Source organism: Gavia stellata, chromosome Z (genome assembly GCF_030936135.1).
Source record: "Gavia stellata isolate bGavSte3 chromosome Z, bGavSte3.hap2, whole genome shotgun sequence".
Classification (NCBI taxonomy): Eukaryota; Metazoa; Chordata; class Aves; order Gaviiformes; family Gaviidae; genus Gavia; species Gavia stellata.
Genome location: NC_082637.1, coordinates 78,372,727 through 78,396,801, shown reverse-complemented (window position 1 = coordinate 78,396,801; position 24,075 = coordinate 78,372,727). Strand labels below are relative to the sequence as shown.

The window sequence follows — 24,075 nt, the reverse complement described above, 5'->3', positions numbered from 1 at the left end:
TCAAGCCGTGTCAGAGGAAGAGTCATAGGATGCTGACACTATGAAGTTGCCAGTATTGGAGTGACTCGCCATGGACTGGGCAGCCTGCTGGCTCAAGTTATTGCAGATCAGCACCAGCTGGTTGCTCTGCGCTTCTGAGAGGGTGCTACAGCTCTGGTAGACGCTGAAGTTGGTCTTCCTGCCAGGGATGTTACCCTTCTCACACATTGTCTTTACCATCTTGGCAAGCTTGTTTTTCCCCAGGGCTTGGCAATTGTACCAGTGAAGCGCAGCCAAGTTGACAACAGGTTTGATGGACAGGTAAAAAGGCGCATCCTCATAGCGCATGGCTGGAGGCCGCCTCTGGGCATACTCCTTGTAGTCTTGCACGGGGCAAGTCTGTGGGGAGTGCTGGGTGGCGTAGACCCGGGAGTCTGTCCCGCCTCTCTTGCTCTTGGCATTGACGTCTCCATTGTCTGGCCCCATCCACTCCAGGTACTCCAGGCCAGTCTCTGTCACCCGCAGCCGGATGTCTCCCCACTTGAGGGTGGACCCATGGAAACCCGTGCAGTGTCCAAACGCCTTAGTGTTGTTTAGCCAGACAAGGTTCAGTAGCCCTTCGGGGTTGTACCGGCTCAACAAGCCTCTTTTGCGCAGGATAAGCTCATCAGCAAAGGTGAGCTTCATGGATTTGTGTGGCTTGTTTCCTTTTCCTTTACACCTCAGCTCTATCTGCTTTTGCTTTAGAGCTTCCTGGGACCTCTTGAACTCCTTATCCCTTGTAATACTGTATCCATACCTGTGCTCTTTGAGATACCGCTCCAGCCCACACTGATAGTTGGCCAGACTGTTTGGCTCATATTCAGACCCATCCTTTTGTCTGGCATCCACAAAGAAGGAAGCAAGGTACGCATCAAGTTCTTTGCAGGGGATGACATAGATCTCCCGGGTCTCAGAGGGGTACTTGGAGATGAGGAACTCTCGGAAATTGCGGAGAGCTGTCTGAGTGCTACGAATGGTCTTCTCATTCTGCTCCCTGCTGAGCTCTGCCGCTCTCTCATCCTGGTCTGGAAAAGGGAGAAGGGGAAAGACAAAAGAAAGCAGAAGCAGTGAGTTTTTGTGACACACTTTTCCACAAAACAAATTTCCTTAAAAAGGAAAAAAAAGGAAAAAAAAATGAAATCAATTTCACAAAGAGCACTGGAAAACATCATTACATACCTGCCACATGACTGAAAAGCCAACTTCAGTTTCACAAATTATGTACTAGAGTATGGCACAAAACGGAAGTGAGCTCCTCATGACACTGGGGCACAGTTTTATGCATGGAGATTTGTGGAAAACAGTGTGATTAGAACCATTCTGCTTTTTAGAACAAATGCAAGGTACAAGGTTTTTCTGCGGATCCCAGTGCTGTGTGCAGGGCCCAATCCAAGTAATAAGCCCATTCTGAATTGCTTCATTTGTGAAACCAGAGGTTGTACTGGTTCCAATTTTTTTCTACAAAAAATAACTAAAGCATCATATTTATGACAGTAAAAAATATCTTTAATCAGACACATTTTTAAAGAGCTAAATATAGACAAATATACAGTACAAAATAATGCAGCACATCCTAACAAAGGAGTTGGCAGGGAAAACTACTACAAAGAAATGCGTAATTGACAAATGTACAAGAACAAAAAAACTAGTTAATGTGTTCACATCAGAAGATATGGAAGAAAATCATGATTATACAGTCTCTCTACATAATCAAGCTGCACCTTGACAGTGGAAGTACAATTGTGACCACTTCTTTTCATTTTTCAGAAAAGTCAAATTCTGCAAACAACTTTATATTGCTCTATAAGGCTATATGCAAAGGTCCTCACAATCAGTGACGTATCAAACCACAATATTCAGATGCTACTGCTAGGATGGTTGTTACTGACAGCTAATTTTCAGGCTCATCATAAGATAAGCATAAAAAGGAGAAGCTTTTTACATGTAAGTGATGTGTGTACTTAAGGACTGTTTTCTTTGCATATGCAAACTATCCGTCTGCACAAGGATGCAGCTTACAAGCACATAGGTGAAACTGTCATTATGAATGTGACAAACCTTAATGGTTTTAGGAAATTAACAGCAAGCGCAAAGAAGGAAAAATCCAATTATTTGACTATTCTCTGTAATTGTGAATGGAACATTCTTTTTTCTCTCTTCCACTTAATAAGCAGAAGAGGAGAAAAAAGCAAGTTCTTTTTTGTTCTATCTCATTGCAAAAACCATACATTTTGGTGTCCTTTCAGCAGTGCCATAGTAACACTCACCAGCTGTTTCCCACCCAACATACACACCACAAAGTGGTATGAGACCAGGTGAAGTTCCCACTGCCTCTCTGTCAATCAGGCCACGCTCATGTCAGACCATGTAGCACACCCGTGCTTTTCAGCAGTGCTCAGATGCTTGCTCCTCGTGCCTGCTCTGCCCTACAAGCCTGTCAACAGGGGAGGCAGCAGGGAAAGGAAGGTAGGTCTATTTCTTTCCCTAGCCCACCTGCAGTGTCTCATGCAGTGCAGAAAGATTGGTGCACAGCTGGGCAGCTTCCCCTCCTACCCACCTACAGAGTGACTCTGAAGAGAGTTCATCCCATCACCACCATACCACAGCTGCAGACAGAGGCACTGGGAGCGACTTGCCCCAGGACTTGCCACCTGGCCAGAAACAGGCCTGAGTTTATAGCCCCCAGGACCAGGTCCTGTGTCTTCACTGCGAGGCATCCACTGCATCCACAGCACTCAGTGAAACCTATTGAGAAGGGTCCTCAAACCCTCTGCAAAGCACAGAGAAGTGGGTGTCTGCAGCCGAGGCCTGTGGAGGCTTCTGCAGCCATGAAAAGTGCTGCCACAGAGCACTGAGGTTTGGTCTAACTGTGCTCAAGGGGAAAAAGAAAAGGTCACCAGCCTGTTTCACAAACTGGTTTTAATACTGATGTCAGTATCAAGAGCTCCTACCAGCCTGCGATGAAGTCCATGCTTTAGGCAATGTATAGGATAGATCCTTTTATTATGGCTAGATGCAGGCTGGAAATAAGAGACAGCTCAGAAACAAACATTTACTCTGGTATCTTGTTCACTCCACCCACCACCACTTATTATAGCACTGTGTAAGTAATCAGTGCTTTGACTGACAGCTCACATTTTAAGTACTGTTTCAATATAAACAGAACATATAATGGCTCAGTTTTATACATGTCATCAGTCACTACTTCTTAGAGGACAGCCTGTCACAACACAGCAGTGACACCCAGTCAGTCATTTACGTTATGGCATCTTTCCTTAATCTGCAAAGGAAATTGCCATATCTGCAGCTAACAGTTATAAAAACCACGCTGAATTAAAGATCCCCTGAAGTTTCATGAACAAAACAGTACCCCAGAAACACTGCATTCCTGCAGTGCTCTGGTGTGTTACTTCACGAGGCAGGTGGGAAATGTTAAAAATAATGGGTCACCTTCTCATCCAGCCACATCAGGAGGGCTATGTCTATTTTGACTGTGAATCCAGCCTGCAGCGGAGGTGGATTATTCTCTTCCTACGAGACTGCTCAAACATAAGGGATCTCTCATAGCATGGGACGAATGCAGGGAGGCAGTGAGACCCAATGGACAGAGTCTGAGAGTGCCAAAGTCATCAGATGTCAGATGGGCCACTGTCATCATCTGCATACGCTCTTCATCCACAGCAAAAGCAGATGATGCAGCTGAGCCTAACTTAACTAAGACAGCTCTTTATAGACTAGGATAGCTGAGGAAGGAGACTTAATTCTTCATATCATTAAAGTCTTTCTTCTTCATTTAACCAAGGAGATTTCATAGTGCTGAAGGAAACCATAAAATCCATCTCCAACTACCATGGAGACATAAATTGTAGCCAGGCATGCTCTTAATATCATCAAACTTTGTGTTTTCTGCTAATTTCAGAATCTTATCCTCTATTACTGTGGTGGTTGACCCTGGTCAGCACCTAAGCACCTCACAGCTACTTGCTCACTCCCCATCCCAGAGGGACAGGGAAAAGAATAGGAAGAACAAAAGCGAGAAAACCCACGAGTCAAGACAAAGACAGTTTAAAAATTGAGGGAAAGAGGAAAAAGAAACGCAACTGACAAGTGATGCAAAGGCAACCACTAACCATCTCCCACAAGCAGACCAATGCCCAGATAGTCACTGAGCAATGCCCACCTCCCCAAAAAAACCCTCCCTTCAGTTTTTATTGCTGAGCATGATGTTGTAGGGCAGGGAACATCCCTCTAGTCTGGATCAGCTGTCCCTGTTGTGTCCCCTCCCAACCTCTTGCCCACTCTAGGCCTAGCTACTGGGGGGACAGAGTGGGAAAAAGAGAAAGTCCTGACAGTGTGCAAGTCCGGCTCATCAACAGCCAAAACGCTGGTGTGTCATTAACACTGTTTTAGTCACAAATCTGAAACACAGCAGGGTATGGGTGGCTATGAAGAAAGTAAACTCCATCCCAGCCAAACCCATCCCCAGCACAACTATGCCATTTGGATCACTAGTGAAACAGTGCCCAAGACCAGGCACACCTTGCATCCTTTCCATACAACCTTTGACAGGACAAGGAGACCACAAAAATTATTTGCTGGGTGCAGTCTGCTAATGGCCCTTGTAAAATACTTACAACAAACCCATCTACTCTACACATCTCTACTTTGCCTACAGGAAATAAGTAGAAACAGAATTAAAGACCTTACCACAGTCTAGATATTTGGCATTGATTGCTTCTGCTCTAGCCACATGGCCTTGTGACCTTGACAGAGAAGATGAGGCTGAAGTAATGTCATTTTGTTCCTTACAAATCCACCCAGACTGACAGATAAAGAAAGGCTACATAAAAGTAATTCAATCATTAAGAACTCAAGACTAAAAGGCATCTCAACTGCCATCACAGTGAATTTTTGAAAATGTGTATGTTATGGTAAGGATCTGACAAGCTGGGAGAACTGTTGAGGTACAAGACTTCGTCTCTGTGTCTGGATATTGAAAGTGAATGTTCTTGTCCTAGACAGGAGTGTTTCCAATGTAGTAGTTCCCAGACATTTGCTTGATCTCAGTTTGCTCATCTTCCTGAATAGAGCCCAAAAGCTTTTTTGGCCAGGGCTTACGTTTTTGGGTTTTTTTTAAATTTTCTGTGGTCCTGCTGGAAACCACTGAAAACACAGGTGAGGATCTACATTAGTTCCTTGACCACTGCAAGCATAAACCTGTTTGCTTTTGGGCCTCCGCTGCTCACAGTATCATCAACTCTTCAGCGTGCATGGGTTCCAAAACTGGGTAAAAGCACAGAAGAAAAAAATCACAAAGCACTCCTCAATATAAGAGAACACCTCTGTATCAGGAAGGCCCTGAGGTGCAAATTGCTGGAGGATAGTAGAGTGGGGAGGTGTCATATATGCTTGCACCTTTCTTATCGTCTTCTGTAGGTGTCTGTTGTTAGGCTCCAGGATGACAGATAATCTCATTTATCTCGGCTAGTAAAACAGTCTGAACCAACCAACCAAAAATTATTGTCATCATTGATCTACCAAGCCAAGTTGTCTTTAATGCCTTTTCCTTGTCATAATGCAACCTTCGGAGTTCGTAGTGCTGTTACCCCTGTTTTATAGACTATGAGCAGAAACATAAAAACCAAATTGACTTGGGGATGCACCTCCTGAGGTCCTGCCCCCCCCCCGCCACTGCATCACTGCACAAAGGACCTGGTTGGAGCTCTTGTGTTTCCTATCTGATCCCACATCAGAGTTTTCATTTCCAAGAAAACCAGAATGTGGCAGAAAAAGCCAGTAAAACCCACCCTACTGTGGGATACAGGGTAAACTCCCAACTGAGAGTCTGAAAAAGTGCCGTGTAGTTTAGATGTCCCAGTTTAAATGTAGCCGAAGATATAAAGTGGCCTGGCAGAGATTAAACAGACAACCTAGTGGGAGCTGAGTGTCTCAGGCTAGCCTGCAACCATGAGATGATCCCTCCCACAGAGCAACAGCTGTCTTCTGATCTTTTCATAATCTGATCTTAACGCAGCCAAGACTTAACATTATCAGTGGAGTTATCAAACTCTGGGTTGTTTTTATTTCAGCTTGCGCACATACACCACTCAGACTCCCCGAAAAGGACATAACCTCTGTAATTATGTATGGTGGGGGGAAAGGCACTTGCTTTCATGACAGACATATGCAGATTGTTAATGTTCAGAGATGGTTTGTAACATTAGTGGGAGTCACAAACCAGAGCTATTATTGCAGTCTTAAACTTTGCTTAAGGTAGGCCGTCATATCTCATAAGAAATACATTAAAAATAAGGTGGGTTTTTTGGTGGTAATCACACCACCAGCCAAAGTCTCCTCTGTCCCATTTGTGTTCTGATTAGGAAAATGCTTTTGCAGCAGCAGACCTGCTTCCACCAAAATGCTTTCATTCCAGTGAAAAAGCCTTGTTAATTCCACACAAGGCACCATGTGTCTCCATGCTGGAGCTAAGTACTCTCTCTCCACATCCCAGCACTTTGCAGGTTGGCTCTTGCCCCTGTTCTGCAATTACTGAAAAGCAGCGATATCCAACCTATGGGGCATGGCCATACGCAGCCCACTAAAACAGTTAATGTAAACCACACCCTGCTCCTACCTTTCTTTTCTCCTGTCCCCTCCTGTTTCAAGATACCTGCAGGCAAATGACATTCTCAAGTCAATGACCGTAGCAGGCAGGAGGTATGGTCCAGTCATGGGGGGAAAGGTTGGGGGACTCTCTGGCACACGTGCCTCCCTGGAAGCAGTGCTGCAGGAGCAGCTGAATGCCTGCCAGGAGCGGCTGAATGGCACCATCGTACCATGGCATCCCCAAATACCAGTGCTCTCTCTGCATGCAAAATTTAGAAAGCTGACAGCTGGTTTTCACTGTATCACAGGAATAACCAAGTGAAAGCCATTCTCCTGTCTCACCGCTGAAGAGCAAGGGTGAAGGTAAGAGCAGGAGGTCTCCCCAGCAGAAGTGCCTCTGAACATTCACAGAAACACCCTGAGATTAAGAGACTGGCTGCTAAACACTTGGAGAATGATATTTTTGGCACTTTTATGATCTGGTACGGACTAACTTCCTTGGGGCAACTCCTACACATATGCAGTAGTCAAAGGCTTAATCAAAAATACATATGTTTTAATGTAATTATTTCATATCCAACAATAACCATTTCTTTAGGAAGTCCTAAGGCCAAATAAAGTGCGCTTCCTGTGCCATAAGTTTAGGCTTGATGAGTCAGTTGAAAGCGACGGGAAAACCCTGTGACTGCCTGGAGACTTTTATCAGCTTTTGACATCTAACCACTTCTGAGCTCTGCAGGATCAAAGGATTAACTTGTTAGATGCAGATTACTGAAGTAGAAGAAAGCACTCCTGCACTTTTCCTTGAATTTCTGCCTTACCCATCTGATACTGCTACTAAATTCTGTTTAACAATTAAAGTTACCTATTTCTACTACAGTAAGTCGAACTCTATGTAGTTTAACATTTTCAGAAAAGGCTTTCATTAGCATGTGAAATCTGTAGTATGATGGAACTTTATTAATGAAAATCCATTTATAAAAGAAAGTATGTGTTTTGGCAAAAAAAAAGCTTCTATTCAGTTAACCTCCTCCAACAAAATTATCAGTGAAATACTTCATGATTCTATAATTAAGAAGCTTTAGATTCCATCAAAGAAAAGACACAGATTCCAAGCAAACAAGCATGGGCATATTTATACATTGGTATCTTCATGAAGTAAGAGTCACTAAAATAAACTTTAGTAGTCTGTACATTTTTTGCAAGGTACAGAATGGTCTGATAAATGGATGTTCGCTCAGACACCAGTGCTGGTTTTCAGTTCGCATTCACTTTCACTACTTTCTTACCACAACAGCCTGAAAAGATACAAGGTGCAATTTGGCTGCTGGCAAAGTCAACAATAAAATTCACATCAATATTAATGGCACTACTGCATGATCCTCAGATGACAAAAAATTTGTAACTGTGACAAGGGATTAAGAATTTATGTCCTTCTGTCTCTGACTGGATCAACTTTTTACGCAGTGGATACTAGCAATCACTAATGAATGGTGCAAAACAGCAGCACTCTGGGAACTTCGATTTGTACAAGGCTTCCTTCTTCTCCACCTGACTGTATGTGACATCTGAGCTATTTCAACACAAAGGTTCTAAAAATACATTTTCTAAATAAAAGATGTTTTAATTTGTTCAAGTATTATCTCCGTCTAGTTGTCTGGTTTTGGGTTTGTTAGGGCTAGAAAAGAGAAGTGTTGCATGCCAGTTTTACCTCACATTTCACTTCTTCCACTGAACACTTACAGTGGTATTTCTGGGGTATGAGACTGTATAATTTCCCATCTCCTTTTGAAGCTGTTCTGTGATGCACTGGTGTGAACTAGTGCAATGCAAAATGGGATGCATTTCCTCTGTACCACAACAGTGGGGCTACTCGGTTCACGTTTACCCAGATCCCACCTCCACTTAGCAGGAACAAATATACCAACTCCAGCTCTCCCAGGCTTGCCCAACACTGCAGCACTCCACAGCAGGACACTACAGCTGCTCCCTGGGGCACAGCATGGAGAACGTCAGAAGCAGAAGATATTTTGCAAGAGCACCGGAGAAACCATATATATGGTACTTAGGTGATGTGCAGGCAAAATGTTAGCTCACAGCTAGACTGGAGTCTGCTGCTTTAGCTGCCCTGTTACCTTTACAGGAGCTTTATATAAACAGATTTTTTGGACCCTTACATAATTGACTGAGGTCCAGGGACCCAACTCTTCATAGAGGTGGAGGATATAAAAGCCATGCTTGGAGTTTTCTATGCTGCAAACCTAAAAACATTAGAAAACTTTAAAAAAACCCATGAAACTTCTTTCCTCTTAAAATAACTGACTAAACTTTCTTCAACTATGTTCACTTCTAACACATAATTTCTCCTCTTTCAGAGCTCAGGTTAAAAAAAATAAGGTAGGTAGGTGAAATTGGAGTGTTGCTGGAGTTGATAAGTGGCAAAACACTACCCAGAATGTGAAGCAAATACCAGCTTTATGTAGAGCATGCATCTTTGTATTCAGCTATGTAATCTCATAATTGCCAACTGATTTACAGAATCACAGGATCACAGAATCACTACGGTTGGAAAAGACCTGTAAGATCATCAAGTCCAACCTGGAGGGAAAAAAAAAAAAAAAAAACCACACCCCACACCAAAAACCCACCACACAACAACAAGCCACAACCCACCCAACACCACACAGCACCGTGTCCATCAAGCTACATCCCACAATGCCACATCCACACGCTCCTTGAATATCTCCAGGGAGGGTGACTCTACCACCTCCCTGGGCAGCCTATTCCAATGTTTCACCACTCTCTCAGTGAAGAACTTTTTCCTAATATCCAGCCTGAACCTCCCCTGGCGCAACTTGAGGCCATTTCCTCTTGTCCTGTCACTCATCACTTGGGAGAAGAGACCAACACCCACCTCTCTGCAACCCCCTTTCAGGTAGTTGTAAAGAGCGGTAAGTCCAGTTAGAAAAATCAAAATACTGATTTCAGTTTAAGGCTAAAGACAAGAGACATTTTTTGCCAATTATTTTCTTCAGGCTAAATATTTAACTATGGAAAATAGCATTCTTTTTTACCCAGGACTTTGTAGCAATACAGTGAAATGTTGCACTTTCAAAGCATTTTATTTACTTCATGATCTGTAACAGAAGGAATTAAAGGAGTATGTTAGTGATTGTCTAACCTACCCTGAGAACTGGAAGCTGCATGATGCACAGCAGAAGAAACGCACTCACTTTCCAAGAGGAGTTGGCTGGCTTGATACCAGTCCAGAAAGTGCTGCACACACATCCTCAGCAGAATATCTGGTTTTCTCCCAAATAAGTTTCCAATTCAACAAAGCATATTTTAAGTGCATTCTGGATTGGGATCCCTGTATTTAAGTATATGCTTCTGTAGAAACATAGAAATCTACTGGACTACATCATTATATATTTAGAAGGTGCAAGAGGGTCACAACTGAATAACATTTATTTGTATAAGACGACTCGATTCAAAAGTTGATAGGAGAAAAAAACAAGAAGAAAAAATCAAAATGAAGAGAGAAAAAACTGTAAACATCTGAGAAACACCTCCTTTGTTGAATTAAGCTTATAATTTAGAAATTAATGAGGCATTAGGGGAAAAATACAAATTCTCACAGCAAAAACCCATTTCTTATATAAGAAAGACAAGAACCTAGATTTTCCGTAAGGTTTCCACCTTTACATGCTCATACAGAGAAAGCCAGATTTACATGTATAAACAGATCTTGCACGCACCGATTGCTCAGTCAGCAATTTAACTAGTGGGCTGGTTTGCACAAAATCACAGGTACAAATTTATACAGCATTTTGGAAAATTTGGTGCAGTGGAATTTTGTGCCTGTCTGCAGTTGCAAGCCCTGTGGAACAACAATGAGAAATGGGACACAAACATGTATCCCCTTATAGTTTAGTCTTCTCTTTACATGCCACCCCACATCACCAGAGGCTTAGCATGGTCTCAGCTATGGCCTACCACCAGTTTTAATGTCATTGCATTTAAGAGCTAAATTTAATAAGCATAGTTGAGAGAGCAATACAAGAGGTCTTGAAGGGATGAGCCAGGGCTATGAAGTTTGCCTGCTTTTGATTCAGTCCAGCCAGCAACTGAGAAGCAGAGTTGGGAAATATTGGAGGGAAATGAAGACAAGGGGGAGAGAAGGGAGAATCAGAACAAAGGGATGTGAAAAAAAGAACAGCACTGAAGAGAGAGATTAAAAACAGATGAGGATCTCAACATCTGAAATCTAATTTATATCACTGTTTCAGAATGAGGCAGTCTAACTGCGGCAACAAGCAGTGAAAAAAAGGAGTATGTAATAAATATTTTATTGTATTAATTATAATAAGCTGCACTTTAATTCTTGGCCAAAGCGTATTCTTAAATCAAGCTGAGAATGTGAGCAGTTTCAGACTTAAGTGCATGAGGCCCACATGACTGTAATTAACATAATAAATCATGCTGTGGAGCTCTCTACACAGGCTGACAGTGCTTAGTTGATACATTGCTTATGAGAGACTGCAGACAGTTCTCCCTCTATTTTATTAAAATGCCATTGGTAGTGAATCAAAAGGTACCCTCTTCTGTTCTGGCTGAACTATCTACTGCAGGTGTAATAGGAAACATGTTGAGAGCTCGTGCCATTGACTTCTGATAACACAGATTGCAGCACATGCATCCCAAAGAACTGCATTTTAGTACCTTTTCTCTCACACCCATCTTTCATTTAGCAAAGTACTCAAATTGCCTTGTTACCGAGCTTGTGGTTTTACTTCTGAAATTCTCTATTGGTGATTTTGCCCAACCAGACCAATCTGCTTTTAGCTTTCCGCACTATGTATTCTCCAGTATTACTGAAGCAACCTATGAAGGGCACAAACTCTATGAAGAGCTCACAATTTACAACCTTGCCTAACTAGTTTCAATGCATATTTTAATGCACATACTTCCTTTGTCTTCACTGGGTCAGAGACCAGAATTTAAGGACCAGCTCTTTACACAATTCTGCAGAGAGGACAAAGTGCAACACTTAAAGTGAAGCAGCTCGTAAGGTGGATTTTTTTAGTCTGCTTTTCTGGTTTGAGCCTGTGCTGAGAGTCCTCTCCTCCTTGCACTCCAGAAAAAATGATAACTTTGAACTTCACTTTAACTTTTGCAAACACAAGTCTCGCCATATTAGGAAGGGGTGGAAGTTCAAAGATGTAAATGTTGTACAAGGTTGGGGGAGACTCAACAGCTGGGCAGAGGGCAGAGACATGAATACATCCCAACTTTGGGAAAGGCCACAGACCTCAGGCATTGGACACTCTGCTAGGCAGCTGCTCACGCACCCTGGCTGACTGAAACATACAGACTTTGTTCCAGACTCGCCATGGCACATCCTGGCATTTGCCAGGACAAGGAGTCCCAAGAGGCATAGGAGGAACTGGAAGTTCTGCACAGAGAGGAGACGAAGGGATAAGGAACACACATTTGTCAGGAACTGGGTGTTGTTCATGGCACAACTTGTTTACTTCTGTCCTTGAATACATGTTTAAACTTACTTTATCATAGTTTAATTCAATAGCTATTTAGTCACATTTTGCAGCTCTACTTGAGTAAAGTCTCTTAAATTGAGGAGTTTCAAATTTTTTCTAGCTACGTACACACACAGAGAGCATACACACACATACACACCTCTTTGCTGCTCAGAATATTGTTATTATTTCTCTTCTGTAAGTACGTTATCAAAATTTTCCTGCCGGGATTGTATTGTTATTTCCATAAAAAAATTTGTTCTTTTATATAGGATATGAACAATCAGTTCCCCTGCTACTGAACGAGTTCATACCAAAACTGACACCAACTAATTCATGTAAGAGGTGACATGGGGTATAGTTTAATGGATATAATTACGGATGTATGTTACACATATATATATGGCTATTTTATTATGCACTAGCACAATAATAGTCTGATGTCTTTAACAACCATACAAGTGAATGATAAATGGGACAAGTAATTTGTCAAACTAAGTGTTCCGAGGGCTATCTGAAACCAGGGGAGGAAACAGAGGCGAAAAGGCACTTCTTTACACAGAGAGGAAAAAGAAACGTAAATCTGTGAGCAAAAACCAAAGCATATATCAGCATATAGGCGTGTAATGCCAAGAATAGTTTTCCTGACTATTTGTTTTCTTGCATGTATAGCCAGTAAGAGAGAGCAAGTCCCAAACAACTGGCAGTGCTCCGTTTCCCAAGAGTCAGTGGCAGAAAAAAATCCCCATAACCTGGCACATCCACATGACTGAAGGACAGAGCTCACCACAATCAGAAGAGTGCTCCAAGTTGTGGACAAAATTAAATTATTCCCGTACAGAAACATCCGTGCTTCTGTGGCTGACTTACACTGCTATCCTTGACCAGCCACAGTACTAAAGCAGAGATTAGGCAAATACCCAGTTAGGAGAGAGGTTGAGTGTAAACAGAAAATTGAAGCAAGCTATTCAAAGATCAGAGATGAATGTCCTTATCTTTCACAGGCTTGATCTTTGGGTACAGGTATGTCCTGCTTGAAATAATTCAGTCATACAGCACATTCAGCTTTTGCACTGGGGTGATGTGACCTGGGTCAGAATAGTTCAGAATCATTTTTTTCCTCCTCTGAACAAAACAGAAGGCCAGCTTTATTCTTTTTTTTCCCCAAGTACAAATCAGCAAGTGATTAAGTATTATTAATCTATGTTGTATAGTTTCAAGTGATGCTTTCATCATGAAGGCCTAGTTAATGAAAACTGACAACAAACCACAGCGTCACTGCCAGTCTAAAGGTACTCTGAGTTTAATAACAGGAACACACACAGTATTTTTCTGTGTGTGTGTGCACTTACTGTTTAATTAAAGTTAACAGGAGCTACAGGTGTATGTTAGAAGTAAGATGCAGCCAATACACTTAATGGTCAATGTATAATTAGGCGCATAACATAAAGCTTTTATCTGCAGTCCAGGGCACTCACTACCAAAGGCATTACTTGAGGACATACAAAGTTTTAGGGAAAAACAGAGCACGGTGGGGTAACCAGTACACAGGTAGGAGACAAAAGAAGCTGTGATCTACAGTCACAATCTCAAGTCACATGAAGTTTAACTTATATAGATCATTCATGGGTTTCTGCAAGGTTGGGGTCTCAGCCTGAAACTTAAATTTGTTTGAACAGGCAGGAGCCTCAACCTTGGCTCATCAACATCTTGTAAAGAATGCTTAACGGAAAGTGCCTGCCTGAAAATTCTGGTTTTCTGCTCCCTGGAAATAGACTGGCTCACCTTTGGGGGGATGTCTCACCAAAGTGTTGAGCTCAGTTCTCAGCAGTGCTTATGTCCATGCTTTATCGCGCAAAGACAGCACCACATCTTTAAGAAAGGTTTGCCATATGTTTTTCCCTGAAGGTGAATACAACCCTCTTACTACAATATAGAGCAAGCATAGTTCATGCATTCATAGAGTAGCTTGCAGGGGAAAATTTCACTTACTTACTGAAAATGTCCACACAAAATCAATAAAAGGGTAACAGAGGACTGAGTAGGGGGTCGGCCAAGCTGTTTTACAAGATACTCTGAAGATGCTTTTGTTGTGATCTGAAGGGTATGCCTTTGGCCCCTGATCCTGCAGTCACTTAGTGCTTCCTTATCGGGAGGTTGTGAGACCATTTCACTGAAGCTGCCTACTTGGGAACACAAATTACTTTGGAGGATAAAAGGCCTTGCACTCGGATTCAAAAAACAAAGAACAAACCTCAACACCTGGAATACACTCAACTCCCTTAAACACTGTCTTGACCTAGTATAGTGGTGACCAGCTGGGTTTGTATATCAAACAAGCAAACCATAGCATCCCTAAGGCAACTGACAATACTACTGCAAATTCCAAGAGGAACAAGGGCGCAGAGCACTCTTTTTTCAAGGAAAGAGTTGGAAACGCTTGATGCTGAATCTTTAAATATGCAAACAATGGAGACACTGGTTATGGTGACTTTAAGCTGTGTCTTGCGCTCTACCAGCACTGCTATTTCACAGTTTGGAAGTGCGACCAGTACGAACCAGACTGAACTCACAAAATGGATGTAGACCTACAACAGCATTTTGCTGTGCAGTCTTCACTATTCACTTTGATTCTCCATGGCTTTGTATTAATGATATCTCATATTATACATAAATGGTCTTTTCTGAAGCTTGCATGGAAATACCGAGACCAGTGCATTACTATGTTATCCTATGTTACTAATCAAGCTTCTAAGCAAAGATACATGGCACAAAGAAATTTAAATTCTTTTAAAGTTCATTTTTAAATGAACTTGTGACCTATTGCATACACAGATACATGTACACTCATCAAACAGCAAGTTTATATTCATTATATTCATTCTAACAAAAAATAACAACACTAATGGGTAGTGAGATGTCAATTCCTGTATGCAGGCCAGAAGATATGCCAGAACTGCCTCACTGAAAAAACTGCAATTAATTTATGGAAGGTGTCAGAGTGATTTTACACACTGGATCTGAATGACCCAGGTACAGCTGCCAACCAACAATTGAAAAACAAAACAACAAAACACCACTAATTTGTTGTTTTCTTTTTTAAGGAGAGAAAGGACTTCTGACGTATTTTGGGGATGTTCACTAAAAAACACTTAAAATGTTTCATGGTAAATTCAACTATAACTTGCTGCTCAATTTTCTGGTTGGCTTTAATCTTTCAAAGTGTCCCATTATTATTCCTCTGGTAGGGTGCCTGGTCCTTGGGAGACCTGAATATAGAGCTTGCAAGTCTGAAAAGCACATTTCTTTCCCACAGCTAGCAAGGAGCTGTAGATACTTTGATGGCAAGGTAAGCATGGATGCCAAAGACAAACTCAGCAAGGTCCTCAGCAGCACTTCTTACACATCATGCTTGCAGGAAGCAGCAGCTCCCTGTTCCCGGCTCCCATCAGGGGCAGGATTTGGTGGCAGCCAGGACCTGGGAACTGCTGCCTCTAACACAGCGTTCGTGATCAGCAGCATCCTGCCTTTTTGCAGGGCAACATTGCTGGGCTCCAGACAAATACGGACTCATGTGGGAAATAAAAATACAGCTCTGCCCACCCGTCCCACAGAGGCCACTAGACACATTCAAGCTGTTCAGAACAACCAATGTCCAAAGTAGCTTTTGTGTGACCAGTCCGTGGAGTGCCCCAGCAAGAAAGATTCATCAGAGAAAGTAGGCATTTCAGTTTCTCTCTCTTGAGGCTCTGATTTAATAGCCTGGTTCAACGCTTCCTGCAAACAGCATGGGCAGATGCCTCATTTAAGCATACTTCATCAAAGAAAGACAGATTTCAGCATGTTTCAGTGCTTCCAGGATCTGTATGCTTTAGCAAGCACTGCTCTGTGCTGTGACAGCCATGATAAAATATCTACCATCATGCTTCTGTTTTCTTTTCTGGAAAAATTAAAACAAGAATTTCTGTATTCAAAATTGTTATCTTGCTTAGATAGACAGCAAATACACTCAGAATTTTTTACCTGCTCAAGCAGGTTCTAGGTTCACTGCAAGCACAAAAAGAAGATGACATGACAGAACAAGACTCACTAAGAGGGAAATAATTTAGGTATGAGAAAAATGGGAGAAATAAGAAGTCACTGTGTGCTGACTTCACAGAACAGCTTATGCAAAAATTGCGTGCTCCCATCATGGAGACAGGTGAAAACAGTTCTTCCCAAGGTTTACTGCTGCTATTAAAAGCTTAGATCTTGAATACATACATGAAATAGTTCTTCTGTAGATATATTTACTGAAGTACCAGCCTCATCCAAAGTGGAAAAACACTCTCAGAAAGTATCCTGACCTAAAACACCAAGTCCTGTATTCCCTTTCCGTTACAGCACCCCATCCAAAGCACAAAAGGAAAATGCATGTCTGAGGCCTTGCCAGAGTCAGTGTCTCTCTTGGCTGCTGTGCTGTGTCTCCTCTGCAGATCCCAATCTTATCCTGCCTTGCCTGTTTCTTCTTACTTAGAGACTCACAAATCATAAGATGAAAACAGCACCAACATTAAACAGAGCAATTGCAAAGACCACACAAAGAAAACAGATCTCTGATCAAAAACACCATGTTAAATAATCTTCTATTTCCTAAAAATACAGTGATGTTCTGTACAGACTTGTCCAGTTTCCTTTGTTGTTTCCATATGTTTTCAGGACAGCTGCAACCAGCAGAGGCTTTATTTTCTTCCTTTATATACCAGTATCACAAAACACAGCACTTTGCACACAACAGTAGTCTGTTTAAGACGCCTTTAGCGAAAGGGAGAGCATAGCACCTAGATCATGTTGGTCTTGCAAAAATGATTGCTTTCTACTTCTCACTTATGCTTCTTATTTTTCACTTTTCTGCCTTTCATGTTGGGGTAATGGGGGAGAGGATATATTTCTAAGTCTGAAATGAGCAGTGATGTTCCAGAACACAGCCATTCATTGACACACCATGTTACTTAATACTGTTTGTGCTATGGTACTTTGAACTAAAAATCTGTATTTAAATGAAGTGTCAATAATTCTCAGTGATGCAGAACCCCAAAGAATATTCCTGACTGTTTGGCAGCTGAACTTGGCATGCTTTACAGACTTAATCCTTAAAAACTGCTGGGGCCTGGCTGCAATAGATCTTTCTGAGGGTACGGATTTAATTCCGTCCTAGCTACAGGCAAGCAACTTCCACAGACTGCGTGGAAACTACCATTCCTCACTTGTTACAGAGGCTCAATAGGCCTATACAGCTTTTATTGCAGGAATAGAACTCAAAGCCCATCCCCAAACTTCTCCCACACCAAGCTACTTTCAGCATTAATACTCATGAACTGTTTCCTCTAAAATGTATATACATATCCAGTAATGCTGCTGCCAGGAGATGTCTCTGTGTGCTGCAGGTAGTTCCAGTCAGAGGAGGTCCATGGTGAACAGGCGAAACAAGCCCTGACATCAAGAAAAGCAGCAGCCTGACCTCTTGTATGCGTAGCTGCTTTGAGAAATACCTAATATTTAGGACAGCAAGAAGATCGTTCTCTACATGACAAGTCCATTGCTGGTCTTCAAGGTTGCAAAGAGGCTGACATGAGCCTTCTGTGTCTGGAAGGAGTTTCCACTAAAGAAAATAGATGTGGAATCCTGAAATGGTGATAAATACATTTCTGAAGCACAGTGAAAATCTAAAGATTTTGTAATACTTGATGAATCTTCATTTCAGTGTTCTCCTGCAAGAATTAATAACTTGATAAATGCTTCTTGTAGTAACAGCTTCATAAAACATACTCTTGTATTAGAATTTGGCAGGCTTCAGCAGTCACTTTAGCCAAAAGTAAATCTTCATATGTAAATTACAAATACAGAGACTGATCAGCAATTTTTTGAGTGTTCTTGGAAGAGCTTAAATAAATTTTTGTAACTTTCATTTGACATGATTATTTGCCTTGTGTTACATTCATTCTTGGCACAGTTCCACTGGACTTTGAAGAATTACAGCAAGGATTAATTTGGCCTTTCTGTATGTATGGCTGATGCTTTATATACCTCTAAAAAAAGGCATTATTTTTTCTTGTTTGCACTTCTCTGGAGTGTGCTAGATGACATATTTTTTTTCCTTGCAGTGTAAACAGTGATTTAGGAGTTTAAGCTAAACCTAGTCAAAACTGGCAATTCATGAGGTGTGGGGGACTTCTTTCTCCTCTAAGTCTTGTAACATTTTGATGCTCATCTAACAGCTCCTAATCCATGAGTCTTATGGTCACACAGGGATCTCAGCTCCCACTTAATTTAAACCCACACAGGTGCAGAGAGAAAGATAGGACAAAAGGGAGAGATCCTTGTTCTTTTGATTGCAGAAAAATACATAAAAATACTGCACCTAGAAGTTCTACATCAACATCAGCCAACCCCCAGATGCACTGCATTTTATAATGGTCACTGACAGGGATGTCCACACTGAGAGAAGGGCGAGTGTCAACCGACGTTAGGTGCCAATCATGAAAGGCTGCAATCCCTGCTTGCACCTTCTCGTGATGACAGCACAAGACCAGAACTAGATCTTTGCCCAAGACACCAGGCTAAGTTGATCACCAGGCACTGATCTGGGATCCTGACATACCAGCTACAGAAAAGAAAAGAATGAGGAGGAGCTCAGAGCAGAGACATCAGAGGCAGCAAGGCTGAGTACTGCCCTCAGCACAGATCAGGGCACCATCCATCGCGGCACGCATTCAAACACTCATACCGTTCAATAACCTTGGCAGAGGGACAGTGTGCAGCACACTGACTAAGAAAGCAGTGGTGCTCGTGGACAACCTGTTTACCTTCCAAACTCTGCAAAAACATGTACATGTAAAACATCACCCAGCAGCCCGGCGAGTTCAGCAATGTATATGCACGATAGCATTCTGATGGTACCCAAAGAATATGATTTGCCACATCTCTGACAGAAGCAACAACCCTAGTCACTTCATTTACAGGATTTTTTATTTTCCATCTCTACTCACTACTCTTTGTGGTCTGCACATTTTGTACATATGGATTTGACATCTTTTTAGTGTATCCTCATGGAACTCTTTGCTCCTGTATTTACAGTGTTGGACTAGTGTCAGACCAGAGACGTCTTGCTGCTGTCTTGTTAATCCAAAGCACAACTTCACCCTCAGTCTTTAGGTGGAATTCAGCAATTCTGCTTACAAAGTAAGTCCTACCTCTCTGAGGATCAAAACTCGCCTTCCTACAATAAGCTCTATCCTCCTCTGAGCCATAGTCTTCTTCCATATCTTTCTGCAATAACAACAAATCTTTTCCACTCATGGTTTCAGACATACAAATGTCATTAATTACTCTAGGCTGCATGTACTGCAACCTAAAGCATCATGTTTCTTACTCATCTTCCATCTTCACTGATGAGACCTACCTTGCCCTTGGTGGTTCTTGGACATAAAAAACAGACCAAGTATTAGCAAAAGGAAAAGACAAAAGAAGCTGTTTGGGAAGTAGAAATTGCAGAAATTCCCTGCTCTCCACCACTGCAAAAATCTCTCTCCTATCAGCTGTAGGTCCTCTCATTTTTTCCACATGTAAAAAAAAAGGACTAAATAAAAAATAAACTAAAAAATAATTCAGTATATTCCACAATGCTGTGGGAATCAGTGTCTAACTTCACTGAATCTTCATTGGGATGCCACTTCACTTTTAAGACACAAAAATACCTTTGTAAAGTCCCTGCTTACACATTCAGTTGCCATGGTTTAATTACAGAGAGTAAAAGAGGAAAATAAAAAAAAATGTTTGAAACAGGAACTAGTCCAAAAGTATAATGTGGCTTAACCTGGCCTAAGCTAACATATAGCATCAATATTTTTGATTTCATGGAGAATCTCACTGAATTTTTCATGACCTACAAGATTACCATGCATGGAAACTATCAGCTGTGTCTGACACTAGTGCAAGGATATGTGACTTAAGCTAAAACTCCAAGTAGTATTTCTTGCTAGTTGGATCACACCCTTTAATCATAACTTATCATTTAAGGCCTTAGTCCTGCAAAGACCTCATAAACATACAACCAGTTCTAATGGTACCAGGACCAAGGCTTCACATATTATTTTGAAATTAAGCAACCCTTTGTAGGAGACAAGGCAGAATTTAAATTCCCTGCTCACTTTCAACTGTACCTTTGTTTCTTTGTCAAGCATCCACCAAGTCTATAAGCTAACAAAAGCTCTAGGCATCTTGGTATAATTATTTCATACCTTCTTTTACATAAGAATTATACTCATCCTTGTTTCCCTCTGTTTAGGACAGAAACATTTTTACATAGGATAGATAAACATCCTCTTGTAGTTCAATATTGCTCAAATTTTATGTATCATGATCCACTTTCAGTACATGTCTCTTTGTTAAGAGACAACCTAACGAAATCACCCTACTCTAGTCTTTAATCAGACCTCCACATTTTATCTGCAAGAATCTGCTGTGCAGAAGAACTATGCATCTGTAATAAACTCACTTGCCAACATTGCCCACTTCTCTGCAACTCAAAGATTTATTAACGCCAACACTTCTTTCCCAAAGGAGGAGGCTCTATGGAAATCGGAGACTTTACTGATGTGAGTATCGAGTTTTAGTCATATGTCAATCATTTTACCCTAGTAAAAATGTAGCTACCTCTGAGTACAGTAACAGCATATTACAACAACACTATGCCAGGCTGAGGAGAGGAACTGCGTAACACTTTTTGAGAACAACACAAGAAATTTAAATATTGAGAACATAACTGACTGAACTGGAATTTGGACGGTACACTGAGATAACACTGCTGTCTATGCAAGAAGCACTAGGAGGTTTTGAGGGTTGATTTATACAGTGGGTGTAAATCTAGATGCAATCCCACTTTGTCCTCACAGTGAGACACTAGATATGGATCAACCCTGCTCTGAAAACTATATAAATGTGAAAATGTGGCACTGCATCCATTCTTGTAAGGTTTAACCCTAAGCAGTAACAACTGCTAACCTTGATTGGCTTCTGAGGACCTGGCAAAAGCAGTTTGAAAGGGTTTGAGTTGTTTCATGAATCTGCTGAAAGTAAATCAATCTCCCAGATAGTACACACCTACATGGACAAATTCTGCCTAGGTTTGTATTCCATTGTCCCAGCTTACAAGTTTGAGGCTGAGCAAGTTGCCGGGGCAGACTGGTAGAAACCCGCTCTAGTATATACAGCAGTGATACGCTATAAACCAAGGAATGCAGAGTAAGTTGGTTTACCACGCAATTCGGATTGACATCAGGCATCCCATCTCTCTCATATTTAGCTGAGCAGAGTCAGTTCTAAACCAGGTGGAGTTTTTTAAGGGAATTTCCACGAGGGATGTTACATGACAGGACTACTGCAAAGTAACATCTCAATGATGCAGCCATGCAGAAATGGGTCCCAAAGAAGAATTCTGCTGTAACTGAGACAATTATCACCCTTTCTAATTTCTAATGCTTAGTGGGGTTTTACTTAGCAAAACTGGGTATTTAACTTTGCTCATTGTTTTATTTGGCAACAAGATCTGCAGGCTGTTGCCAATTAATAGATTTACTAGTGTTAAATCAGGTTTCAGGGTGTCCAGGTTGAAGTATCATCCAAGGTGTTGAAGTCATTGTTTTTAGTGCTTACAGTAGCTGCCACAGGGACTGCATATAGGCAATTTTTACCCTCCTCCACTGTTCAGCTCTGCTGTCTGACCAGACACTCCTAGGCTGAACCAGCAAGGGAGCAGATGAAGGGCTTGCTCCTGCCCTCACCTCCTCCCAAGATGGCACCACTCACCAGCTGGAAGAGCAAAGCCAGCACTGTCTGCATTCAGGTCCAGAGGGAGCTGGCACGTCTGCTCAAGAAACAGATTTCCGCCCCCTCCAGAAGACCTATGGCCAACACTCAGTGATTCCGCACATGGGATAATCATTCAGCAGAAGTATGCTGTTTTAACATGCTCTTTATCCAATAATATTGACCTGTTTGTGCCAATTCTTGGTGCTTTGGCAGCAGTGGAAGATGAAAACAATGAAGGACACAGGATATGAGAACTTCCACTGAGAACAGGGAAAAAAGCATTTTTTTCTCTTGGATTAAAGTTTAAGTGTTACCAATTTCACGGTTAAGGTTGTGGTTGTCCTTCTCATCTCTGCAGGCTGCTCTGATTTACAGGTCAGGGAAACCATTTAATAAAGATTTATAGAAGCACAAACCTCTCTCCAGGTACTCTCCTTGTGCCCTCCTTTGCCTCTCCATGTCAAACATCACTTTTCTCACAGAGTGAAGGCCCCTAACTCTAGGCTTCACTGGCTGAGACCACTTCTTTCTGGTTCATCAGAAGAGTGCATGGCTGGGTTTCATGTCCTCCCTGCCCCATGCACACAGCGAGGCGGCTGCACGCCCTCTCCCCTGACAGAACTGCACCTAAAACAGACCTATAAACCTGTCCTAAAAGAGTGGTTTCCCTATGGCAGTGGCACACTTTCTCACGGGGGGTGCTCCTGGCCTTTGCTCAGTTGAGGTCTTCCAAATCCTCTTCTAAGCAGAGGGGATGGTTTCTCTATCTACCGACTTACGAGCTGGTGGGACTGGGGCACCCTCATGCAATGCAGCACCTCCTCCCTGGCGGCCCCCTCACCAAGCCATGCTGGGGGGGCCACCGCCAAAACATCGCCGCCCCTCAACTCCCACCCAGCATCCTACCTGGTATCGACTGCGCTGCTGCCTCGGGGGTGGCGGCGGGGGCGGCGTGGGGCTGCTGCTGGCTGGAGCTGACCTCGGGCTCGGCGCTCACTGAGGGTGAGCCGGCCGCCTCGCCGCCCGGGGCCAGCTGCGGGGCGGGCGGGAGGGTCTCCTCAGCGGCCGGCGGCTCCTCCTGACCTGGCAGCTGCAGGGCTGAGAGGGGGATGCTGATGGGTTTCCCGGCGGCGGCGGTGTTGTTGGAGCTGGTGGCTGGCACTTGCAGGGCGGCCACAGGGCCACTGCCTGCCCCCCGTACCGGGGAGGCCAGGGAGCCCCGGGACGGCCTCTGTGTGGCCAGCCGGGGCGGGCCGGGGGGGGAGGCAGAGAGGCGCTGCGGGTCGGGGTCGGGGCCTGCCGCCGGCTGGGGCAGGGCCCTGGCAGGGCCCAGGCAGGAGGGCCCGGCCTGGGCCTGCGGCTTGGGCTTGGACATCTGCGTCAGGGCCAGGGCCGGCCCATCGGCACCAGCCGTCAGCTCGGCGTTGGCCACTATGTAGTAGTCCTCGGGGAGCTCCTGCTTGATCTTCTTGAGGAGCACCTCGCCACCGCCCTCGTCGGCAGGCTGGGCCTGGGCAGCAGTGGGCAGGCCAGCAGCCGGCCGCTTGCGGGGGCCGGCGGGGGCCCGGTGGGGGTGCGGCTCAAAGTCACTGTCCTCGTCGGTGACGGAGGACTCACAGACCATGTCGAAGAGGGTGGCCTCATCCTCATACTCCTCCACGGGCTCGCCCAGCTCCGATGGCTCGCTGCAGTAGGAGAAGTCACAGGAGTCGCGGGTCCGGGTGCAGTCCAGCTTGGCCTTACCCGGCCGGCCTGGGTAGCGCTCCAGGGGGCTGGCCTGCGCCTCCGAGGGCACCCCCAGCATGCTGGGACTGTCCGAGTTGAAGCTGCGGCTGTCCTGGAAGCAGACGCGCTCCTGGGAGCCAGCCCGGCAAGTGGCGGCCAGGGGCCAGTGGTAGGCATGGCCGGCGCTACAGCCCCACATGGCCGTCAGGTTGCCGTGGGCCCCCTCGGAGAGCAGGTGCTTGAGGTTGGGGATGAGGCTGCAGATGGTCCCGTGGCTGTGGGCCCAGCTCACCAGCTTGGAGAGGTTTTCGGAGGAGGTGTGAAGGCAGTCCTCCAT

The 24,075-nt window shown here is 43.5% G+C and overlaps 1 protein-coding gene across 1 annotated transcript; it reads right to left on the bottom strand.

Moving 5' to 3' along the window:
* KIAA1958 (KIAA1958 ortholog) lies at window positions 1-24,075 on the bottom strand. The gene is made up of 4 exons (XM_059834273.1): window positions 22,920-24,075; window positions 19,606-19,621; window positions 6,063-6,088; window positions 1-1,046 (listed from the first exon to the last, which is right to left on the bottom strand). Exons 1-4 carry the CDS (start codon window positions 24,073-24,075, stop codon window positions 1-3), a joined length of 2,244 nt encoding a protein of 747 aa, XP_059690256.1.

Coding starts and splice junctions, on each gene's coding strand:
- KIAA1958 (XM_059834273.1), bottom strand. CDS start 24,075: ATGGAGGACTGCCTTCACACCTCCTCCGAAAACCTCTCCAAGCTGGTG. Junction 1,047..6,062: donor AACTCCACTGATAATGTTAA/GTCTTGGCTGCG, acceptor TCCCTTTTCCAG/ACCAGGATGAGAGAGCGGCA.